Source organism: Oncorhynchus nerka, linkage group LG24 (genome assembly GCF_034236695.1).
Source record: "Oncorhynchus nerka isolate Pitt River linkage group LG24, Oner_Uvic_2.0, whole genome shotgun sequence".
NCBI lineage: Eukaryota > Metazoa > Chordata > Actinopteri > Salmoniformes > Salmonidae > Oncorhynchus > Oncorhynchus nerka.
The window spans coordinates 67,137,804-67,159,751 of NC_088419.1; the positions used below are offsets into that span (position 1 = coordinate 67,137,804).

Genomic DNA, 21,948 nt, shown 5'->3' on the forward strand with positions numbered 1-21,948 from the left:
ATCCAGAAAATTACATTGTAGGATTTTTTATGAATTTATTTGCAAATTATGGTGGAAACTTTTGTTTATTGACCAAATACGTATTTTCCACCATAATTTGCAAATAAATTCATAAAAAATCCTACAATGTGATTTTCTGGATTTTTTTTCTCATTTTGTCTGTCATAGTTGAAGTTTACCTATGATGACAATTACAGGCCTCATCTTTTTAAGTGGGAGAACGTGCACAATTGGAGGCTGACTAAATACTTTTTTGCCCCACTGTATGTGCGTGTGTGAAGCCTGCATTCAATTGCCCTCCCCCGATACTTTATTTGGCACTTACTATAGTAATTTCTTTATTTAACCTCTTGATGGGAAGTTGAACATGTGCTTTTTATGACAAAATGTTAAAATTAGGTGACAATTTTTGGGGGGACCAAGTTACTTCTCAAAAGGCACTGTATTGGTGGAACAACACATCTCTCATACGAAGCTATTATAGGGACATTCTCCTGTCGACATTTCGGAACAAACACAACGCTAACAAATCTGAGCAGAAAAGGCATTTCAGGGATTTTTATTTTTTAAATGTATTTATTTTTTTAAATACCAGAGACCTGACCAAACTGCTTTCACATTTTCATACCTTGAAAAACAGGTAGTAAAAATGGAAGGTATGGCTTTAAAAAGGTCCACCTAATTTCCTCAGGAAAGGCGGCAGACCTTTCAGATAGTCAGGTGGTGAAGCAGGAGCAGCACTAACCTACAGGCGCAAAGTAGTAGACCATGTTTTTTTTTCACTTAAGTCTGACAAATCCTTCTTTGGTCTGATTCCCTTTTATTATTTACAGGAACAGAACAGAGGCAAATGCAGCATCTCTGAAAGTGGTGGTGCAGAGCCTCATGGCTTTGAACGTTCTTCTCTTGAGATATAGTCTGACTGTCCACTGAGGTGGTCAAGCCCTGGGCCGTGCAGTGAGTAGTCCCTCTGTTTGGCCATGGGGCAGGGCGGGACGGGGCACCTGGCGGGACAACTGCTCTCTGCTACCTTAGCAATGAGTGGCCTCCATGGGGGAGAGCGTCAAGATGCTCCGGTCGTTGGAATAGAAGGGGTCCGAGTTGCTCCTCGATCTAAAAGCATCAACGACAGAGGAGTGAGGGGTGGCGGTGGGAGAGGACTAAGCTGAAAACCTGCCTCTGGAGTGCTTCTGTCTCTGACCTGCCTAAAGATCCTTCATTTACTGTTGGATGGATGGCCATCGTGCCATTACATGGTACAGTAAGGGGATGTCATGGCACAGGAGTGGTTGACCTTATCTGTATTGATATGAGGAGGCCCTGCCTTGGATCTGAAGCCCTGTCATCCTGCTCATCTTCCACTGCCTCCCAACCCTGTCTCCTACACTACACTTCAACCTACAGAGGGAGCAGCACAAGCAAACAAAGTCAAACCAAAAAGAGGAGAGAATAAGGTGCGTACAGTGAGGGTTAGTACAGGATGATTTAACATGGATGACTTTAACACAAACAGTCAACGTCTCCCTTCTCTATCTGCATAATGTCATTGTATGAATAATACATCCTATGCATAACCAGGTATACTAAATACTGTTTATTTTTATAATATGAAGCTCATTTCTTGGCTGTACTATATATGAACTAATTTAGACTGAGCATATACTGCTAATACAAAAATAGGCATAATATCTAAAACAACTTAAATATATATGTGCATATCTATAGTAAAAAAATAATAATAATATTTATCTAATATCTAAGAGCCCTTGAAAAGAAAGCTCAAATCTTACCTTCAAGAAAGGCACAAGGCCTCTCCCCATCTTTCATAGCCTGTATAAGCCAACACCACCACCAGGGGACATAGTAGAGACTCACCACTTCTCAACAATATTCCTGTAGAATCTCATTCATCATTAAACTATACCCATTATTTTATCTTTGGATGAAAAGTATCAACAACACCCTATACGTGCTATGTGGATTACGTCTTTCAGACAAAGACAACCGTTTAAGCTCTTATATGTACATGGTGCGGTGTAATTTAAAAAATAAGTATTTCTTGATAAATGTGTATGTTGGTGTGAATTGTCTAGTGACACTCCCTCTTGATATCAAGCTATTAGTCCATTGTCTATGGCCATCTAACAGAACAGAGAACAAGGCAAGCAGCAGAATATTAGATTGAATAGTGACGTCAAGGTGATAACAGCAGCATATAAATAACTTCGATGGGGGAAGTTGAATATTATCTAGATTTTAGACACAGTGGCAACGACGAGAGGTTCAGACAAAGTGCAGCAAAGCAAGAGGAGGAGTGACATTATAGAAAAGATCATGGGACACACACACACAACAACAACAACATCTGGTTACTCAGCATACAAAATACCAAAGGCAGTCCCATGCAACAAGAGAGTTCTCTTCCTCTCAAAAGCACTTATAAGGCTTCAAGTACTTAACTGTATAAAATATATAGCAAAAACACTCTCCTATTGAGACGACAGTTTTCCAGTATCTTTATGTCAGGGAGTGTGGTCCCAGTGTTTCAGCTGTGGCACACAGACACCAAACACTGCAGCATGTCAAAACACAAGCATCATCACTCGGTGATAGTACAGGGTACAGTAAAGTAGGGCTGATATATACCTCCCATGGCCCATGGTAGGGTCTCTTTCTGCCCCTTTGCAGTGGCAGTATCTTAGCATTAAGGCCAGAACAAGTCTCAGTCTAACTTAGATCATTTTCTTTCCCAGTGCTCGCCTCACCTCACAGTGTTGGGACAGTGAGGGTGTAGAGTACATGTGTGGGCAGACAAGGGAGGGGCTGAGAAAGCGTCACACTGGCATCATGCAGTCATTCTCCATAGATAAACACATACTGTATAAACAGACTTTGGCAAGTCCAAGACCAGGAGTCCAGGTAAAATGCTTTAATAATGATCCAATAAATATACCTTGAGTAGCATTCTCTTGAAAAGATCTTTCAGCATAAATACATTGTTGTAGATCAATAGCGACTTGGACTCTGAACCTGGGCTTAGCCTACACTGTGCAACACACTGACTCGGCAGGCTTTGGAAAAGTTAAAAGAAGCACAAAACTTCAGAAGACGACAAGGTCGATCAGCCACAAAGATAGGTTACAAAAAGCCCACGAATGAAAGAAGATGTAAGAAAATCCATAAGAGTACAGACTTGGAAGGACAGATCGGATTACATAGACACATGGCTACATTGGTGAGCACGTTGTCCCACTGAATATGGAAGAAGAATAGACCATAAGAACCCCATGAAGCTGATCATAGCATATAAGATAAACAAGTCTCCATTAAAGGTCATTTTAGATCCAGGATCCTGATACTAGTCTCCCTCCATACAAAACCTTTGGCTGTCACTGGGGTGCCTGTCCTACCAGTAAGACCGTAGTCTAGTCTACCTCGCTCTACTAGGCTAGGACCTCTCTCTATTCGGCTACTCCTGGGGAGCAGTGGGCTCGTCCTGCTCCAGCTTGTAGGAGATGCGCCTGCAGCAGTAGAGGCTACAGAGCATGGGGTCACACCTGTTAGCGCAGGCAGGGTCGCAGCGGCCCATTACTTGCTCCACCATCCGGCCCAGCCGGGTGCACCCATTCTCCCCCTCCGAGTAGCAGCACATGGAGTCCACGCAGCCGATGCCCTGGTAGTTGGTCTCAATAAGCTGCAGAGGGAGGGGAGATGACAGGTGGCAGAGCACAAGAGAATATTACAATCAGCACATAAAAAGGTCAAACCACTATCCAGAAGGCAACAGTCGAGGGAGCAAGGAGGGGGTGTTGGGGATTCTGAGCTCTTCACAACAATAAGGGTGGGTGATGTACAAGGTGTCAGACGCAAATGTACACAGTAAAGCTGGGGAGGTGAAAATCAATCAAATAAAGACTTGAATCAATACATTTAAAAGTGATAAACAATGCAGTATTTGCCAAGGCAAGCCTGTCCATGTAATCAAATCACACAGTAGTTACAGAGTTATGTCAGTGTAACGTGTGCTTAAAAATAAGTTGTCTCAGTTCCACATAATGATATATAATGGTGATTCACTCGCAAACAAAAGACAATCTACAGATGCAAATGAATGGCGAAGGCAGAGAATTTTGCGCATTTAAAATGCATAGCCTTAAGTGTAGGAAAGTCGATTCATAGACTGCTCTGATCTCTTACAGCAAACTCTTCATTTTCCTGAGTAAGCACTCATTGCGCAGAGCACTGCTGCAGAGGCAGACCTGAACACATCCCAAGACTATCGACACTGGTTTGGGGTTACAACGCTCAATTCCCCCCTCTCCCCACCACTCAGAAACTACTGCATATTTGCAACAGCAGCAGAAACAGTGGTAAGAAGACTAAACCAAATAGGTATTAGGCTACATGGTCATGAATGTATCATTCTACTGTATCTTACATTACACACTGTCCTCCGAATCATAACTGTATGACAAACTGGCAAGCAAGTTCAGGTGATATTGATATTCTTCTCATCATCAACACTGTACAAGGCCAATTACACAAAAATCCTTCATGTTTCCACCTTGACCTGTCGCTAGGGAAACCCTCTAACATGGTTGGAGGTGGTGATGATTGACAGTTAAAGTAGCTGTCCAGTGATTCCACATTTATGAAATATGACCTATAATTAAATTACAATCTTAATTAATTCCCATTTTTATAAGGAAAATTATTTAAGTGTGTTAAAAAAGCTGTTTTTCTATATTTGAATGGTGTGGGTGTATACTGGTCAATACAAATACTCATGACAAGTAAAACGCTGATTGGCCAAATAAGTTGAGCCATCTTGGCCAAAAACATGACATCATCCTCTATGAGGAAATAGCAATACCTTTTGAAACAGTCTGTTTGAGATACAAGTAAAGAGTTTTTTTTTCTGAAATGCATGCTTTGGCCACAAATATGAGAACAGGACGAGTCAACAACATTATTTGGGTAGGAGTTAACAGATGAGCTTTTAAAAGTTACATTTTCACTGGACAGTTAGTTTAAATCAGCTGCCCCCCCAATCATTTCCTACGTGATTTACCGCCCCTGTAAATTAACACCTTGTGTTAGCACAAACAGGAAAATCATACCAGTCCCACAGAACTACACAATTGTCAGCTAGCTAGACCCATCAACAACATAGAAGCCATCAATAACATGTAGAAACCACCAAAAACAGACCAAAAATACTAAATCAGGAATAGATAGGAGTTCGACTAAGGTGATATTGGTAACATTCATGTGAAATACAATGAGATACATTTGATCTATTGACAATCATAATCTTTGTTATTAATGAGGTGAAATAGTAACCTTGCCATTGATTTGATTAAATTAAGTCAGGGATGAGGTATATGAAAGTTAAATGACGGGGAACACCAAAAAATAACAAACAAAAAAATACATTTAATCTAAAGAACAAGCCAAAGAAAAAAAATGACAGAACAATCATTTTGCCATATGCTGGTAGGATTATTACATCTTGAAATGAAAAATATGGTTTGTTTGAAACAATGAGCTTCTGTCTTTTGCTGGTTTAAAGGCATTTAGGCAAATAAAACATGCATAAACATTATTGCTTACATACACAGACAGAAAGGTGATCAATGACACAAATCATGATTAATTGAGGTTGGGTTTTGTTATCACACAGGGCAGAATGCTGTAGTATCCAGACAGACAGGAGAACGAACGGGGACGACATCGAGAGGACAGTTAAACAAACGTGCCAGCATTCTCCCACCACCCAGGGTGATCATGCCCTGATAGGGTCCCAGCTATCAGGGGGGGGCTATATGGGGATGGGTGGACAATGGTAGTTCAGGGGAGGACCCACACACACAGACGCCTGGCTGGGCCAGGGAAGGAGTAGGACTACTACCTAGGGGAGCATAGGGCTGGGCCTTGGGCGGGGGGAGGAGAAGCAGCTAGCAGTTGCCAATTGTCCTCCCCTCGGCTCCAGCTTTCAGCAGAGTCATATTCTGAGCTGACTGAACTCTTATCCTCTTCCATCTGGAAGCACAAAACAACCCATTAAGTCTCCCGGACAGAAGGAAACAGGAGAGAACAAGATGAATGAGCACAAAAACTACTCCCACATCCATTGGAGGTACGAGGATGGCCATATAGCAGTTACTGATCAATGTGTGTCCAAAACAATGTGTACACAAATCTTTTAATTAGGAGACTGGGCACAAAGATGTTCCAAAGAACCAATGAGCCAGTTTATTCATTTCAGTGTACTTTCAATTATGTAAATTGATCAACTATCTGGATGACTGAGGAATTCATTTAGAATTTGGATGATCAATTATTCCGTAAACAAGTCAATCCAATTAGGAAATTGATCACTTGCTTTTGGATGGAGTGGTCGTCATTTTCTCTGCTCATTGTGCAGATCTTAAGAAATGAATGCTACTGTTTAAGAGCATGCTGTCCATAATATGATCTTGAGATAGTGAATAAACTCCTATGGAAATAGCATTCACCAGCCAGAAGCTTTGAAGTTCTTGCTAACTATAATTTTGTGCCTCAGAGTTACTGTATTAGCAGCAGCACACAAACAGACTCAAGCTGTGCTCCACATGCCGTTATGGCTGGAGCTTTATATTAGGGCTGCTGCACCATGCTGCAGTAAGGGGCTGCTCTGCCCAATGCAGAGAGCACTGGTCCTTCTATGCTAACCTGAAGTGGCGCACACTTGATAGAGACTTTCCTAGGGCCAACATGCAGGGGTGCATAACAAAGTGCCTTAGACGTATCATTTCCGCTCTTTTTTTACCCCCATTTCCTTTTCCCTAGAATGCTGGTTAGTTAGTTTGTCCTCTGCATGCAGACAAGACTTATTAGGCAGCACAGCCCTCCTACTCTACCTAATTTTGCCCAGCTGATTCTTGGCTCTGGAGAGAGGCTGCAGAGCGATGAAGTCGTCACTTATAGCGACTCGGTTGGAGTACATCTACAGAGCAGAGGGAAGGGCGGAACACACAGACAGTCAGTTAGGAGGGAAGAAGACATACATGGTAGACAGAGTAGTAAGACAAACATACACATGTGCGTGTGCGTGTACACACACACACGCACGAGGACATCAGCCAGAGAAAGGAAGAAAGGTGCCTTTATCACAGAGACAGGACATGAGACTCAAGCCTGAGAAAGAAAGAGCTTTTATCTTCTAAGAACCGCCGAGCAGCACTTTACAGAGTGGGGATGCTAGAATTTCTGACTGAACAACTATTTGATGCAAAAAAGGCCAATACGTATAAACAAACAAAAAAACAGGGCATAACAATGTCAACCTTTTAAGCAAAGAGGAAATTGTGACCACAAAAACAGAACAGTTGAAAAGTCTGTTTGAGGAGGCTGTTTAAAAACAAAAACAACTGTGTTCATGTTGAGTAACATGCTCCTACCATCTGGCATCTACAGTCTAGCTCTCCCACCTAGCAGACACACTACAGTAGGTTTAGAGCTGGAACAGAGAACCTGTTGTTTTGAGCGTGCCTTTGTCAGTTGCACAGTGAATTGTTGTTCTTGTGTTGTCTGTGAGGTGAAAAGCCATGCTGTGGTGCGAGTGTCATGCGTTTCCTGTCAGTGTATAGTCTGTTACCACAAACGTTGCTGTGAGGGTGTCCTGTGGGTTAGCAACAAGCCGCCCACCCCTCCCCCTCTGTCCTACCTGAGACTTCTGGGTGCTGGTGGGCTGGAGGTGCCTGTAGAACACCTTCTTGATGATGTCAGGGAAAAGGCAGGTGATGATGATGATGATGATTGCGAACCAGGCAGAGCCGCTGGACAGCAACTGGACGAAGACAAAGTACATGTCCTGGGTGTGGAGGAAAGGCCTGGAGGGGGGCAAAGGTCATAGAGAATCACACTGTTAGTCAGCCAACATTTTTTAAGGCTCAACTAACCCTGTGAGTAAAGCCTGGAATGGAACTTGAAGCTTTTTGACTGTCTGAGATGACAATGGAGATAGTGATGCTAGCCACTGTAAAAAAAAATCTGAGTAGACTGTATGCCACATGCAGTTCAATTACACTTGTTGGTCTTATCACATACTATATACTGGAGTGCCATGTGTACTAGACAAACACAGGTTGTGTGGGAAAGAGATGGCAGCTCAGCTCACCAGATGATTCCCCCATAAAAAAGGGAGAAGATGAAGTAGAAAGCGATGGAGCCCCAGGTAACAAAGTGATTCATCCACGTCCAGAAGTGGGTCTCCAAGGCCAGCTGTTGACAGAGAGGAGAAATGACATGTAGTTTGGTCTGAACAGCATGTGAAACGCCATAGGAGAGCAGAGAGGAGTGAGGTGCCAGTGACAACAATATCAAACATAGATAGATTTCATGTGGGATTGCTTTCAGATTTATGAATCAAACAATTGCAAAAACTCAAATAACATGATTTACCTTCAGTGTAACAGTGATGACCATTACTGTGAATACCAAAGTGCCAAATGTCCAGTTTCCAAACATCTACAAGACAAATAAAATAAAACTTTTAAGAATTTTCACATAGAAAATACAATGGCATAACATTATCATAGGAATAATGCGTAGGGATGTACACTGAGTATACCTAACACTAGGAGCACCTTCCTAATATTGAGTTGCCCCCTCCCCCTTTTGCCCTCAGAACAGCCTCAATTCGTCTGGGAATTGACTCTACAAGGTGTCAAAAGCGTTCCACAGGGATGCTGGCCCATGTTGATGCCAATGCTTTCCACAGTTGTGTCAAGTTGGCTGGATGTCCTTGGGAGTAGTGGACCTTTCTTGATACACACGGGAAACTGTTGAGCGCGAAAAAAAACGGTAGCGTTGCAGTTCTTGACACAAACCGGTGCGCCTGGCACCTACGACCATACCCATTCAAAGGCACTTAAAATCAAACTCTGAATGGCAAACACACACAATCCATGTCTTAATTGTCTTAAGGCTTAAAAATAATTATTTAACCTGTCTTTTCCCCTTCATATACACTAATTAATGTGGATTTAACAAGTGACATCAATAACGGATCATAGTTTTCAGCTTTCACCTGGTCAGTCTGTCATGGAAATAGCAGGTGTTCTTAATGTTTTATTCACTCAATGGAGATCGAGTGATGTGTTATTAGACAGCTTTCCAGAAGACTAGGCCTAACTTGTGGAGACAAAGTTACTGACTCTCCGAAAGCTATTGAAGTGAGCGTCTCCAACTAGCCATCACCACTCACACTGAGAAACATAGCACATCATCAAACGCATAACCAAGCAGGATGCTGATATAGAATGGACCAATGATAGGGTAGTAACTATCATCTGTTACTATGACAGGCATGCATCCACGGTAATTCAGTCAACTCTTACCAGCTGTCTGTTAGCTCTCAAAATCTGACGACATGCAGAGCATGAAAAGAGGAAAAATAAAGAAAACAAAAAGCAAAAAAGAGCAACATGGTGAGTTCTTTTTCAACAACACGCCACAATCTAGTACAGGTGTGTCAAACTCATTTTGCCCCGGGGGCTGCAGTAAGTCTTCAACGAGGTCCGGAGGGCGGCACTGAAGATCGGATATATTTTCTCGCCGTCAAGATTGGCAAAATAAAAAAATAGTCCTCTATACATTATTTTGAGAATTGTCGATGCTCCCTGACTGTCTAGCTCCACATGCCGTTATGGCGATTATTAGTGAGCTGGACAAGAAACTGTATGAATGTAGGTCCTTTATCATTTCTTCACCATTTCAATTTGGTTTGAGTCATTTTAAAGTAAATTGAGTCCGTTCCCACCTCTGCTCTAGTAGAAAGACTGACACAGACAACCACAACAACACAGGCAGCCTCCTGGAACCGTCTAGAACTTACTGCCATCACACTGCCTAACAAACTGAAATATCAATATTTCATATTACGGTCTTGGTAAAACACCCAATCAATATTCCCAGAGATCTGCACAGAACATTCACAATCAGGTTCCCTGTCAGGCCAATCCAGGTGGATATCTGGCCCTCCCTCCTCCAAGCAGACCACTACCAGAGGTAGAGCAGATGGTACAGTACAGCCACCCTCACCTGTCCATTCCCCATGAGAGACGTGTCCTCCCCCATCAGGATGTAGGAACCAAAGAAGAAGGCAAATGCGTGGCAGAAGCCCAGCAGTGTCCAGTACAAAAAGGTCTTGAAGGAGAGGAGAGAGTTCTTGCTGATGTCTCTGTTGGTGTAGAGGGACAAAAACGGATGGTACTGTACGTTATCAAATGCTTGTTGTGTTTTCAGGTAAATGCATCTAATGGAGGTACAGCCTCATTCTGTATGGGAAAAAAAATGTCAAATAGAACACCATGTCCTACCTGTAGAGCACTGGCTTACTCTGCAGCACATGAGGATGGACCAGTTGCTCAAACAGGCTGTACACCAGTATGGGCAGGGAGGTGAAACAGATGTTGTAGAGTGTCAGGTAGACGCTGTCATACAGAGTCTGGGGAAACAGGGACACAAAAACGAGGTAGGACAAGGTTGCCACATAACCCCGGGCCATGTACAGCACAGCACATACACCTGCCAAAAAAAATCACTTCCGTTCTTTATCCAGCATCAACTGGTGATGATATTTGGCTAATTTATACTGTATGTTGATGATCCAAAGCTGGACAGTTTGAGTTGTTGATCCCTCAGTGGAGATAAAGCTACACGTGGTACCTTCAGAACAACAAGGATGTTTATCACACAGAACACATTACACTGATACAACACTTACAAAGCAACAGTAATAAGGGACCACAAAAAATGAACAAATAGAACTAATGAGACATTGAAAGACACTTACTTGTTGTGAAAACAGACAGAAGAACTGGTATAAAAACTGGGGCGTAATAAAGCACACATTCTAAAAGAAGACAAAAAGGGATTTAGACCTGAGACAATAACATCTAGCTCCTGTATTGGTTTTCATTGTATAGGGCACTGCAAAGCATCCTTAAACATCGAACTCACCTTGTAAAAAAAGTACTGTACAAGGGTTGCTATTCTAATGTAGTAGAAGTGGCCATGGACAAGCAGCAATTTGGAAAGGAATTTAAACCTCGCTATTGCATAGTCACTGTTTTGTACTGCTTGTCTTCCCTCCTTGCCCATGATTCCTGAAAAAAATGAAAAGGTCTGTTATTAGCCACCTTGTATTGAAACTACAAACAAAATACAATATTGAGTAATTGATTATTGGGACATTCCATGTCATTTCAGAAAGCCATGACACCCACCATATCAGATTGTTCTGAAATATCGTATGCTTCTAACTACAGAAACTAAGCATTCATGAAACATTTTGTAGAAATAAAATTAGATCTGAGAAATTAAGCTAATTGATTGCACCCAAATTGTCCATTTTAATTTATAGGTATCAGATAATATTCAATCATTATAGTATTTAACATCCAATTTGGACCAAATGTTTTTCTATTAATAAGTAAGACTTGAGGAATCCAAAGAAGTGGTCAAAAGCCATTAGTTCTCAATGTTTAACAAGTGGTATGAAGCTGCGGCTCGGAATTTGGTTTTTCCCTGTTCACAGAAATGTGTCATTGAAGGTTTATGTTCCATCCTACATCCTGATATTTCCAGGTTCTGACCACTAGATGGTGCTGTTCCTGCTATTAGGCAACAACAGAAAATGTAACCTCTTGAAACTAGGGGGCACTATTTTCATTTTTGGAAAAATAACATTCCCAAAGTAAACGGGCTATTTTTCAGGGCCAGATAATAGAATATGCATAATTGACAGCTTAGGATAGAAAACACTGTAAAGTTTCAAAAACTGTAAAAATATTGTCTGTGAGTATAACAGAACTGATATTGCAGGCAAAAGCCTGAGAAAAATCCAATCAGGAAGTGACTCTTATTTAGAAACCTCTGCTTTCCTATGCGTCCCTATTGAGCAGTGAAAGGGATATCAACCAGATTCCTTTTTCTATGGCTTCCCTAATGTGTCTAGTGTCACAAGACAAAAAAAATGAGCGTGAGCGACAACATTGCATCAGTGGTCAGCTGGTGGCTCTCAGAGTGATATGTGCGTAATAGACAAATGTGGCCATTGTTTCTCTCGCTCCTACTAAGAAGCCAATTGACCCGGTTGATATATTATCGAATAAATATTTGAAAAACACCTTGAGGATTGATTATAAAAAACATTTGCCATGTTTCTGTCGATATTATGGATCTAATTTGGAATATTTTTCGGCGTTGTCGTGACCGCAATTTCTGGTCGATATCTCAGCCAAACGTGAAGAACAAACGGAGCTATTTCGGCTACATAAATAATCTTTATGGAAAAAAGGAACATTTGCTATCTAACTGGGAGTCTCATGAGTGAAAACATCCGAAGCTCATCAAAGGTAAACGATTTAATTTGATTGCTTTTCTAATTTGTGACCAAGCTGCCTGTTGCTAGCTAGGCATAATGCTATGCTAGGCTATCAATAAACTTACACAAATGCTTGTCTTGCTTTGGCTGTAAAGCATAATTTCAAAATCTGAGATGACAGGATGATTAACAAAAGGCTAAGCTATGTTTCAATATATTTCACTTGTGATTTCATGAATATTAATATTTTCTAGTAATATTTTTTGTCCGTTGCGTTATGCTAATTAGTGTCAGTTGATGACAATTCTCCCGGATCCGGGAGCAGTAGTTCCAAGAGGTTAAAGAACTCCTCATTGTTAAAGGGACCGTTCATCCCAATTACATATTGTTTTTCTTACCCCGTAAGCAGTCTATGGACCAGGTATGGGAGCAACCCACACTTTAGTTTTGTTTACCTGGCCACTGTTTCAAAGACTAAATGTTTTGCATTTGTAGCACAAATCCAATGCAAGTCAATGGTACCTATATTAGCATTTCCATGCTTCATATCCAACTCATCTATAAATAACATCATTGAGTTACACAACCCATTTTTAGATACTTTAAATTTGGACATGATGATATGGACATAAAGCACGCAAATTATAATATTACGTTTACTGTTTACCTTGACCTGGCAAAGCATGAGTTGCTGTCATATCTGGTCCAGACTGCTTACAGGGTAAAAAAAAACAATGCAATTTAGTATTTTGGGTGAACGATCCCTTTAACAAGGCAGGGGGGTTCTTAAACAAATATATCACCTAATAGCAGGAACAGCACCATCTAGTGGTCAGAACCTGGTAATATAAGGATGTAGGATGGGACATAAACCCAACGACTACAATGACTAATTTCTATGAACAGAAAAAAAATCCCCACTGAATACATTACATAATATGAAAAAACAATGCTCTGACCCGCAGCGCCATACTACTTGTTAAACAGAGAACCGATACATTCTATATACTCTTTGTTGGGGTGATATTTGTCGTGGGATGTGGGTAGGTCTGTGGGTGGCTTTCGACCATTTCTTTGGATTCCTCATGTCTAATTCATTGTAAGAATAAAGTTTGGTCCAAATCAGATGCTTGGTACTATATTTATTGAATATTATATGAATCCTATAAATTAAAATGGCCAATTTGGGTGCAGCTTAATTTGTCAGAGACCAAATTATATTTAAACAAAATAATTTTGGGGGAATGCTAATCTTAACAGAAACGATTTTAGAACAATCTGAGATGGTGGGCATCGAAATCCTCTTTCTTGTGCTTTTTGAGGTGGAATGACCCTATTGTAATTTGATGGGGTGAAGAATTTACCTATGCCAACATGGGCTTCTTGAATCATGCTGACATCATTGGCTCCATCCCCAATAGCTAAAGTGATGGGTTTCTCTGGAGATGTTTTCAGCAATCTCACCACCTGCCAAGCAGCATAAAATACTCATTAATAAGCAGTCCAAATGAGACCAGGAGCAAGTCCACAGAAATGAACCTTTAATGTAACACTGCAGACAAAAATCACAGCACTGGTCAGATAATCTACCCTCCACAGCACTGATCACTAATACAAAAAGCAGAGAAACCAAAATATAAAACTGAAATAACTTCCTAAGATTAATAGCTAAGACAATTTGTACATGTCATGCAAGAGCGCACACTGTTGTGAGCAGTGTTGGGGGTAATGCTTTACAAGGTAACGGGTTAGAGTACTCAGATTACCACAAAAAGTAATGTTAGTTGTTCAATTTAAGTAATCAGTTACTTAGTTACTTTTTCTAATAAGTAAGTTGTAACTGTAACAATATTAATGAGCTTTTTCTTTCTCATTTCTCCAGCTCCATCTTCACCATAAACATAAAGGAAAGGGCACTAAAGACCTGTTTCCATTGGCACTTTGAAGTGAATCCGGGTTGGCCTTGGTGGGCTAGTTCGAATTGAGTTTCCACCTCCTCCAGAAATTAGAAATGTCACGTTGTTAGGTAACGTAAACTCACCCCATTCCGTGCAAATGTGCTCAACCGCAACATTCAAACGAGGCTACAAAGAAAACTAATGGGACTGTGTTGACTTCAAAATCTGGGGTGTGAACTAGTTTTCTATTCAAGCGTTGATCTAAATGGTAATGGCTCTATAGTATTGGAGAAAAGTTGAAAAAAACAGACCCTCCGTTACATCGGGACGTGTCATGTCGTAACGTACAGCACGCATAAAGCAACTATTTCTGTCTTACAATCTCATCCCCTACTCTCATCCTTTAAAAACAAGAAATGGACAGTGACGGGGGTAAGGGGGGGGGGATTTATTTTTATTTCACCTTTATTTAACCAGGTAGGCAAGTTGAGAACAAGTTCTCATTTACAATTGCGACCTGGCCAAGATAAAGCAAAGCAGTTCGACACATACAACGACACAGAGTTACACATGGAGTAAAACAAACATACAGTCAATAATACAGTATAAACAAGTCTATATACGATGTGAGCAAATGAGGTGAGATAAGGGAGGTAAAGGCAAAAAAAGTCCATGGTGGCAAAGTAAATACAATATAGCAAGTAAAACACTGGAATGGTAGATTTGCAATGGAAGAATGTGCAAAGTAGAAATAAAAATAATGGGGTGCAAAGGAGCAAAATAAATAAATAAATAAATAAAATACAGTAGGGAAAGAGGTAGTTGTTTGGGCTAAATTATAGGTGGGCTATGTACAGGTGCAGTAATCTGTGATCTGCTCTGACAGTTGCTTAAAGCTAGTGAGGGAGATAAGTGTTTCCAATTTCAGAGATCTTTAGCCAGTTGTCCTTGTTAGCTATTTGAGCTCTCCTTTTACATATGTATTTAAGTATTGTAAAGGAGATATTGCGTCTGTCATTGTTACATGAGTTGGTATAGCACAGAGTGATACAGATGTAGTGTGCTAATGTTACCTCTACTGGGCATAAGAATGATCAACACGTCTTCAGAGTTTTTTTTTATTTTAACAACTAATTAGTTACTTTCCATTGTAAGTAACGTTGCAAGTTACTTTCAATGGCCGTGATGTTGTAAAGTAACAAGTTACTTTAAAAAAGTAACGTTCCCCAACATTGGTTGTGAGTGAGTTGTAAGAGTGCACTGTTTTAATCATACAGTATGTTAACTCTACTAGAATATAAGTTGTAGCCTGTTAGTAGACAATCATCTTTAGACATTTGTTCTTAATTTGTTCTTAATTCTTGATAGAGCATGAGAAAAATCTGAATAGCGCCGTTCTCTGGCTACATTCATAAAGGAGACCCCTAATAGGTTGGTAGTGACATGAAGCAGTGACATTAAGGGAACTTGCCTTGGCCTTCTGCAGGGGCGCCATCCGGCAGCACAGCACGGCAGAGCAGTTCTTGCACACCTCCATGAAGAGCTTCTCATGCCCCCGCAGTGCCAGAGACAGGCTGGCCCCGTCCACCACCAGGCCATGTTGGATCACATGGTCCTCTTTGATCCTACACACACACACACACACACACACACACACACACACACACAACACACAGACAGGAGAGCAGGTATAAATAACTATACAGCCTTAGCATGGAGGTCCTCACGACACAGGATGTGTACACACACACACTACATCTCACAAATTGGCCATCACTGGGAGGGTTATGCATCATTTCCGAACATAATCAACCCATTTTAAATGGAATTTAATAAAAACATTAATGGTCTTGATTTCTCATAACCATATCCATCATTTGTCACCCAGCACGGGTGGTGTGTGGGAGGATTCGGGTCGTGACTACCTCTACAAAAAATCAATATCTTTCAAATTCAGTTTGAGTGCTATGGCAACTCTTCTCCGCTTTCCAAACTGAGTCACCCGCAGCGCATCGTGCCTAATGATAATCTCCCCCCCAGGGGACCTGCACCGAGACTCCCCCTTCACCATTAATAAGCCAAGGACCATTGAAAAAGGGACTGTATCAGTGCTGATACAGAACAGAAAGTTCCAGAGCTGCTCTGGCAACATTCTGGCATGTAGAGAATCACTGTGTAGTGTGAACATTGGAGCACTGTCCTTAACACTAAATATGACGTTAATCTCTGACTTCTATACTTATTTATTGCACCCAAACTTGTAGATTACCCTGAATACATCAACCTGCTGATGAGGGCATGTGGACAAGTCAACCCAGGATACAACATGGATCACAGACATAGTGAGTGAGTGACATGAAGATCATGGGGAAACATGGTGGTAGATGTGAGTAAAAGTGTCCTACCTCCTTGCCAGTTGTCGGAGCTGCTCGGCACACTCGTTGTCAGACTTCTGCTGCACCAGCTCCAGGATGTTCATGGTGCGGTGGAAGTGGCCGCAGGAGAGGCTGACACTGACCGCGGTCTCGTGCTTGTCCCCGGTCAGCACCCACACCTTGATCCCAGCCAGGCGCAGCGCCTCAATGGTCTCCTGGACCTTCTCCTGCAGCCTGGGGACACAGACATAACACCAGTCACAGCACATTAGCCTCTCTGCCATATAAAAGAGGTGGTTCATTTACGTTAAACAGTAGGGAGGGTTTCTGTGAGTGTACGCGCACTGAGTGCAGTACAAGAAACAGAGTTTATTTTTCTTTCAACCTCAATTTTCATCCTTCCACCACAGGAGGCAAACAACTTACAGCTTATAACTTCTTGGTGACAGGGGGGCAGTATTGAGTAGCTTGGATGAATAAGGTGCCCAGAGTAAACTGCCCAGAGTAAACTGCCTGTTACTCTGTCCCAGATGCTAATATATGCATATTATTAGTACTATTGGATAGAAAACACTGACGTTTCTAAAACTGTTTGAATGATGTCTGCGAGTATAACAGAACTCATATGGCAGGCGAAAACCTGAGAAAAATCCAACCAGGGAGTGGGAAATCTGAAGTTTGTAGTTTTTCAACTCTTTGCCATTCCAATATACAGTGTAAATGGGGTCATATTGCACTTCCTAAGGCTATCACTAGATGTCAACAGTCTTTAGAACCTTGTTTGAGGCTTCTACTGTGAAGTGGGGGCAAATGAGAGCTGATTGAGCCAGGTGTCTGGCAGAGTGCCACAGGCTCTGAGGCACGGTTATGAGAGTTAGCTCTCGTTCCATTGCTTTTCTACAGACATAGGAATTCTCCGGTTGGAACATAATTGAACATTTATGATAAAAACATCCTAAAGATTGATTCTATACTTAGTTAGACAAGTTTCTACGGGCTGCAATATCACTTATTGAACTTTTCGTCCGACGTTCGGCTGGACCTGAACGTGCGTTTGGATTGTTTACCAAACGCGCTAACAAAAGAAGCTATTTGGACATAAATGATGGACATTATCGAACAAATTAAACATTTATCGTGGAACTGGGATTCCTGAGAGTGCATTCTGATGAAGATCATCAAAGGTAAGTGAAAATTTATAATGCTATTTCTGACTAATGTTGACTACACAACATGGCGGGTATCTTTTTGGCTGCTGTACTCAGATTATTGCTTGGTTTGCTTTTCCATAAAGTTTTTTTGAAATCTGAAACAGCGGTTGCATTAAGGAGAAGTATATCTCTAATTCCATTTATAACACTTGTATTTTCATCAACATTTATGATGAGTATTTCTGTGAATTGATGTGGCGCTCTGCACAATCACCGCATGTTTTAGAACTACTGAATGTAACGCGCCAATGTAAAATGACATTTTTTTATATAAATATGCACTTTATCGAACAAAACATACATGTATTGTGTAACATGAAGTCCTATGAGTGTCATCTGATGAAGATCAAAGGTTAGTGATTAATTTGATCTCTATTTGTGCTTTTTTGACTCCTCTCTTTGGCTGGAAAAATTGCTTTTTCTGTGAGTTGGTGGTGACCTAACAATAGTTTGCAGTGCTTTCGCTGTAAAGCATTTTTGAAATCAGACACTGGCTGGATTAACGAGAATTTTATCTTTAAAATGGTGTACAATACTTGTATGCTTGAGGAATTTAAATTATGAGATTTTCAGTTTCTTGGCAATTTCTCGCATGGAATAAACCTTCATTTCTCAGAACAAGAATAGACTGACGAGTTTCAGAAGAAAGTGCTTTGTTTCTGGCCATTTTGAGCCTGTAATCAAATCCAAATGCTGATGCTCCAGATACAACTAGTCTAAAGAAGGACAGTTTTATTCCTTCTTTATTGACAACAACAGTTTTCAGCTGTGCTAACATACAGTGGGGCAAAAAAGTATTTAGTCATCCACCAATTGTGCAAGTTCTCCCACTTAAAAAGATGAGGCCTGTAATTTTCATCATAGGAACACTGCAACTATGACAGACAAAATGAAAAAAAAGAATCCAGAAAATCACATTGTAGGATTTTTAATGAATTTATTTGCAAATTAGTGGAAAATAAGTATTTGGTCACCTACAAACAAGCAAGATTTCTGGCTCTCACAGACCTGTAACTTCTTATTTAAGAGGCTCCTCTGTCCTCCACTTGTCACCTGTATTAATGGCACCTGTTTGAACTTGTTATCAGTATAAAAGACACCAGTCCACAACCTCAAACAGTCACACTCCAAACTCCACTATGGCCAAGACCAAAGAGCTGTCAAAGGACAATCTGCAATAGGTAAGCAGCTTGGTTTGAAGAAATCAACTGTGGGAGCAATTATTAGGAAATGGAAGACATACAAGATCACTGATAATCTCCCTCGATCTGGGGCTCCACGCAAGATCTTACCCCGTGGGGTCAAAATGATCACAAGAACGGTGAGCAAAAATCCCAGGACCACATGGGGGGACCTAGTGAATGACCTGCAGAGAGCTGGGACCAAAGTAACAAAGCCTACCATCAGCAAGGGCATTGAAGATGAAACGTGGCTGGGTCTTTCAGCATGACAATGATCCCAACCACACTGCCCGGGCAACGAAGGAGTGGTTTCGTAGAAGCATTTCAAGGTCCTGGAGTGGCCTAGCCAGTCTCCAGATCTCAACCAAATAGAAAATCTTTGGAGGGAGTTGAAAATCTGTTGTCCAGCAACAGCCCCAAAACATCACTGCTCTAGAGGAGATCTGCATGGAGGAATGGGCAAAAATACCAGCAACAGTGTGTGAAAACCTTGTGAAGACTTACAGAAAGCGTTTGACCTCTGTTATATACCCTTTGTTGGCAATGACAAAGTATTGAGATAAACTTTTGTTATTGACCAAATACTTATTTTCCACCATCATTTGCAAATAAATTCATAAAAAAATCCTACAACGTGATTTTCTGGATTTTTTTTTCTTCTAATTTTGTCTGTCATAGTTGAAGTGTACCTATGATGAAAATTACAGGCCTCGTCTTTTTAAGTGGGAGAACTTGCACAATTGGTGGCTGACTAAATACTTTTTTGCCCCACTGTAACTGCAAAAGGGTTTTCTAATGATCAATTAGCCTTTTAAAATGATAAAAAGTTAGGTGGTAAAAGCCAGACTGATTAAGAGGCTAAGAGAGGGTGCTTAAGATTGATCATATCCTCAATAATGTAGAGGCTCGTTCCTTTTTTGGGGGTGAGCAGAGCAGCATCCTCTGAGCGAGAAGTTCTATAAGCACCTTGTTCGCCGGAGGGGGAATTAATTAGAGAAAGAGAGAGGAGACTGGGCTGTGTCACGGGCAGATGGTGTGGTCTGTCTGGGTCTCACTACAGAGCAAGCACACACACACTCAAATGTCAACAGTCTCTCTCCTGGATTGCCACCTACCAAACCCAGACTGCATCTGCTTCACCAACAATGATGAGACAGCCTATAGGGAGGAGGTCAGAGACCTGGCAGTGTGGTGCCAGGACAACAACTTCTCCCTCAACGTAAGCAAGACAAAGGAGCTGATCGTGGACTACAGGAAAAGGAGGGCCGAACATGCCCCCATTCACATTGACGGGGCTGTAGTGGAGCAGGTCGAGAGTTTCAAGTTCCTTGGTGTCCTCACCACCAACAAACTATCATGGTACAAACACACCAAGACAGTCGTAAAGAGGGACGGCCAACACCTTTCCCCCTCAGGAGACTTGGCATGGGTCCTCGGATCCTCAAAAAGTTCAACAGCTCTACCATCGAGAGCATGGTTGCATCAATTCCTGGTATGGCAACTGCTCGGCATCCGACCGTAAGGCGCTACAGAGGGTAGATTGTACTGCCCAGTACATCACTGGGGCCAAGCTTCCTGTCATCTAGGACCAATATACTAGGTGGTGTCAGAGGAAGGCCCCAAAAATTGTCCAAGACTCTAGTCACCCATGTCATACTGTTCTCTTTGCTACAACCTGGCAAACGGTACCAGAGCGCCAAGTCTAGGCCCAAAAGGCTCCTTAACAATTTCTACCCCCAAGCCATAACATTGCTGAACAATTAATCAAATGGCCACTGGATTATTTACACTGCTGCTACTTGCTGTTTATTATCTATGCATAGTCACTTTACCCCTACCTACATTACCTTGATTAACCTGTACCCCCGTACATTAACTTGGTACCGGTACCCCCTGTATATAGCTTCGTTATTGTGATTTTATTGCGTTACTTATTATTTTATTACTTTAGTTTATTTAGTAAATAATTTCTTGAACTTTATTTAACTAGGCAAGTCAGTTAAGAAATTATTTACTAAATAAGAACAAATTCTTATTTACAATGACTGCCTACACCGGCCAAACTCGGACGACGCTGGGCCAATTATGTGCCGCCCTATAGGACTCCCAATCACGGCCAGTTGTGATACAGTCTGGATTCGAACCAGGTTGTCTGTAGTGACACCTCTAGCACTGAAATGCAGTGTCTTAGACCACTGCGCACCTTGGGAGCCCCAAGTCTACACCTGTTGTATTGGGCGCATGTGACAAATAAACTGATTTGATTTTCAGTGTCTCCATGGCCACTGTTCAGCATGTGTGACTGACAGAATCCCTCAGACTGGTGTAGCTCCCTATGTAATAAATGTTGTAATCAGCTTAGACATGATTAGTCGCCTTAAGATGTACTCAAAACCAACCCAGATGCAGATGGCAGTTGAGCCTGTTACATTATTGTTTTATTGGAGCATGCGTACGCCCAATCACATTTTATTTTGACAGGCCCCTTAACACAATCACATAAAAACTAGCTTGAATGTTGGATCCTGACCCTTTCTAGACATCTGCCTCTAACCAATCTTAACAGAGCCTAGATCCCAAAATTCAGAGCACCATCTCATTCCAGCAGCACGTTGCAAGGGCTGCATGCAGAAAGGAATGAGTCATGTTTGATTGGCTAAGTGAATTAGGTTCAGGAGGACTGAGCCCAGCCCCCGGCCCAGGAAGGCTCCTGCTGCACAGAGGTGATGAGTCACAATGATCTGTTAAGGTATACAATCTGTGGAAAAGGAACAGAGGAGGAAGTGATGTGCCTCTAGTGCCATGTTAAATCATTTTTCGATTCCATTGTGTTTCTATTGTGAATTCATGCAGCATATCATTTGACCTCATCAGTGCATTTGTTACAATAATAATCCATATAAAGTACAG

At 41.5% G+C, this 21,948-nt stretch overlaps 1 protein-coding gene and 1 long non-coding RNA gene across 4 annotated transcripts in view; one reads left to right on the top strand and one right to left on the bottom strand.

The window, feature by feature from the left end:
- Positions 1-543: 543 nt before the first annotated feature.
- Positions 544-21,948, bottom strand: part of LOC115108460 (phospholipid-transporting ATPase IF-like) — a 35,279-nt gene continuing 13,874 nt past the window's right edge. The window contains exons 19-30 of one of the 3 annotated variants that reach the window (XM_029632816.2): positions 16,677-16,880; positions 15,743-15,896; positions 13,738-13,840; positions 11,008-11,153; positions 10,841-10,900; positions 10,365-10,492; positions 10,087-10,225; positions 8,446-8,511; positions 8,162-8,265; positions 7,709-7,874; positions 3,558-3,694; positions 544-1,113 (exon numbers count right to left, since the gene is read on the bottom strand). In XM_029632816.2, the coding sequence (XP_029488676.1) occupies positions 1,032-1,113; positions 3,558-3,694; positions 7,709-7,874; positions 8,162-8,265; positions 8,446-8,511; positions 10,087-10,225; positions 10,365-10,492; positions 10,841-10,900; positions 11,008-11,153; positions 13,738-13,840; positions 15,743-15,896; positions 16,677-16,880 (1,489 nt within the window). In that variant the 3' untranslated portion in view covers positions 544-1,031. Of the gene's footprint in view, positions 3,695-5,907; positions 6,043-7,708; positions 7,875-8,161; positions 8,266-8,445; positions 8,512-10,086; positions 10,226-10,364; positions 10,493-10,840; positions 10,901-11,007; positions 11,154-13,737; positions 13,841-15,742; positions 15,897-16,676; positions 16,881-21,948 lie in introns of those variants that run through there. The other 2 variants (XM_029632815.2, XM_065009071.1) reach the window with 2 other exon arrangements.
- On the top strand, positions 1,365-5,771 carry LOC115108461 (uncharacterized). The gene is made up of 3 exons (XR_003860345.2): positions 1,365-1,454; positions 4,200-4,370; positions 5,684-5,771. It is a non-coding gene; the product is annotated as an uncharacterized LOC115108461 (long non-coding RNA).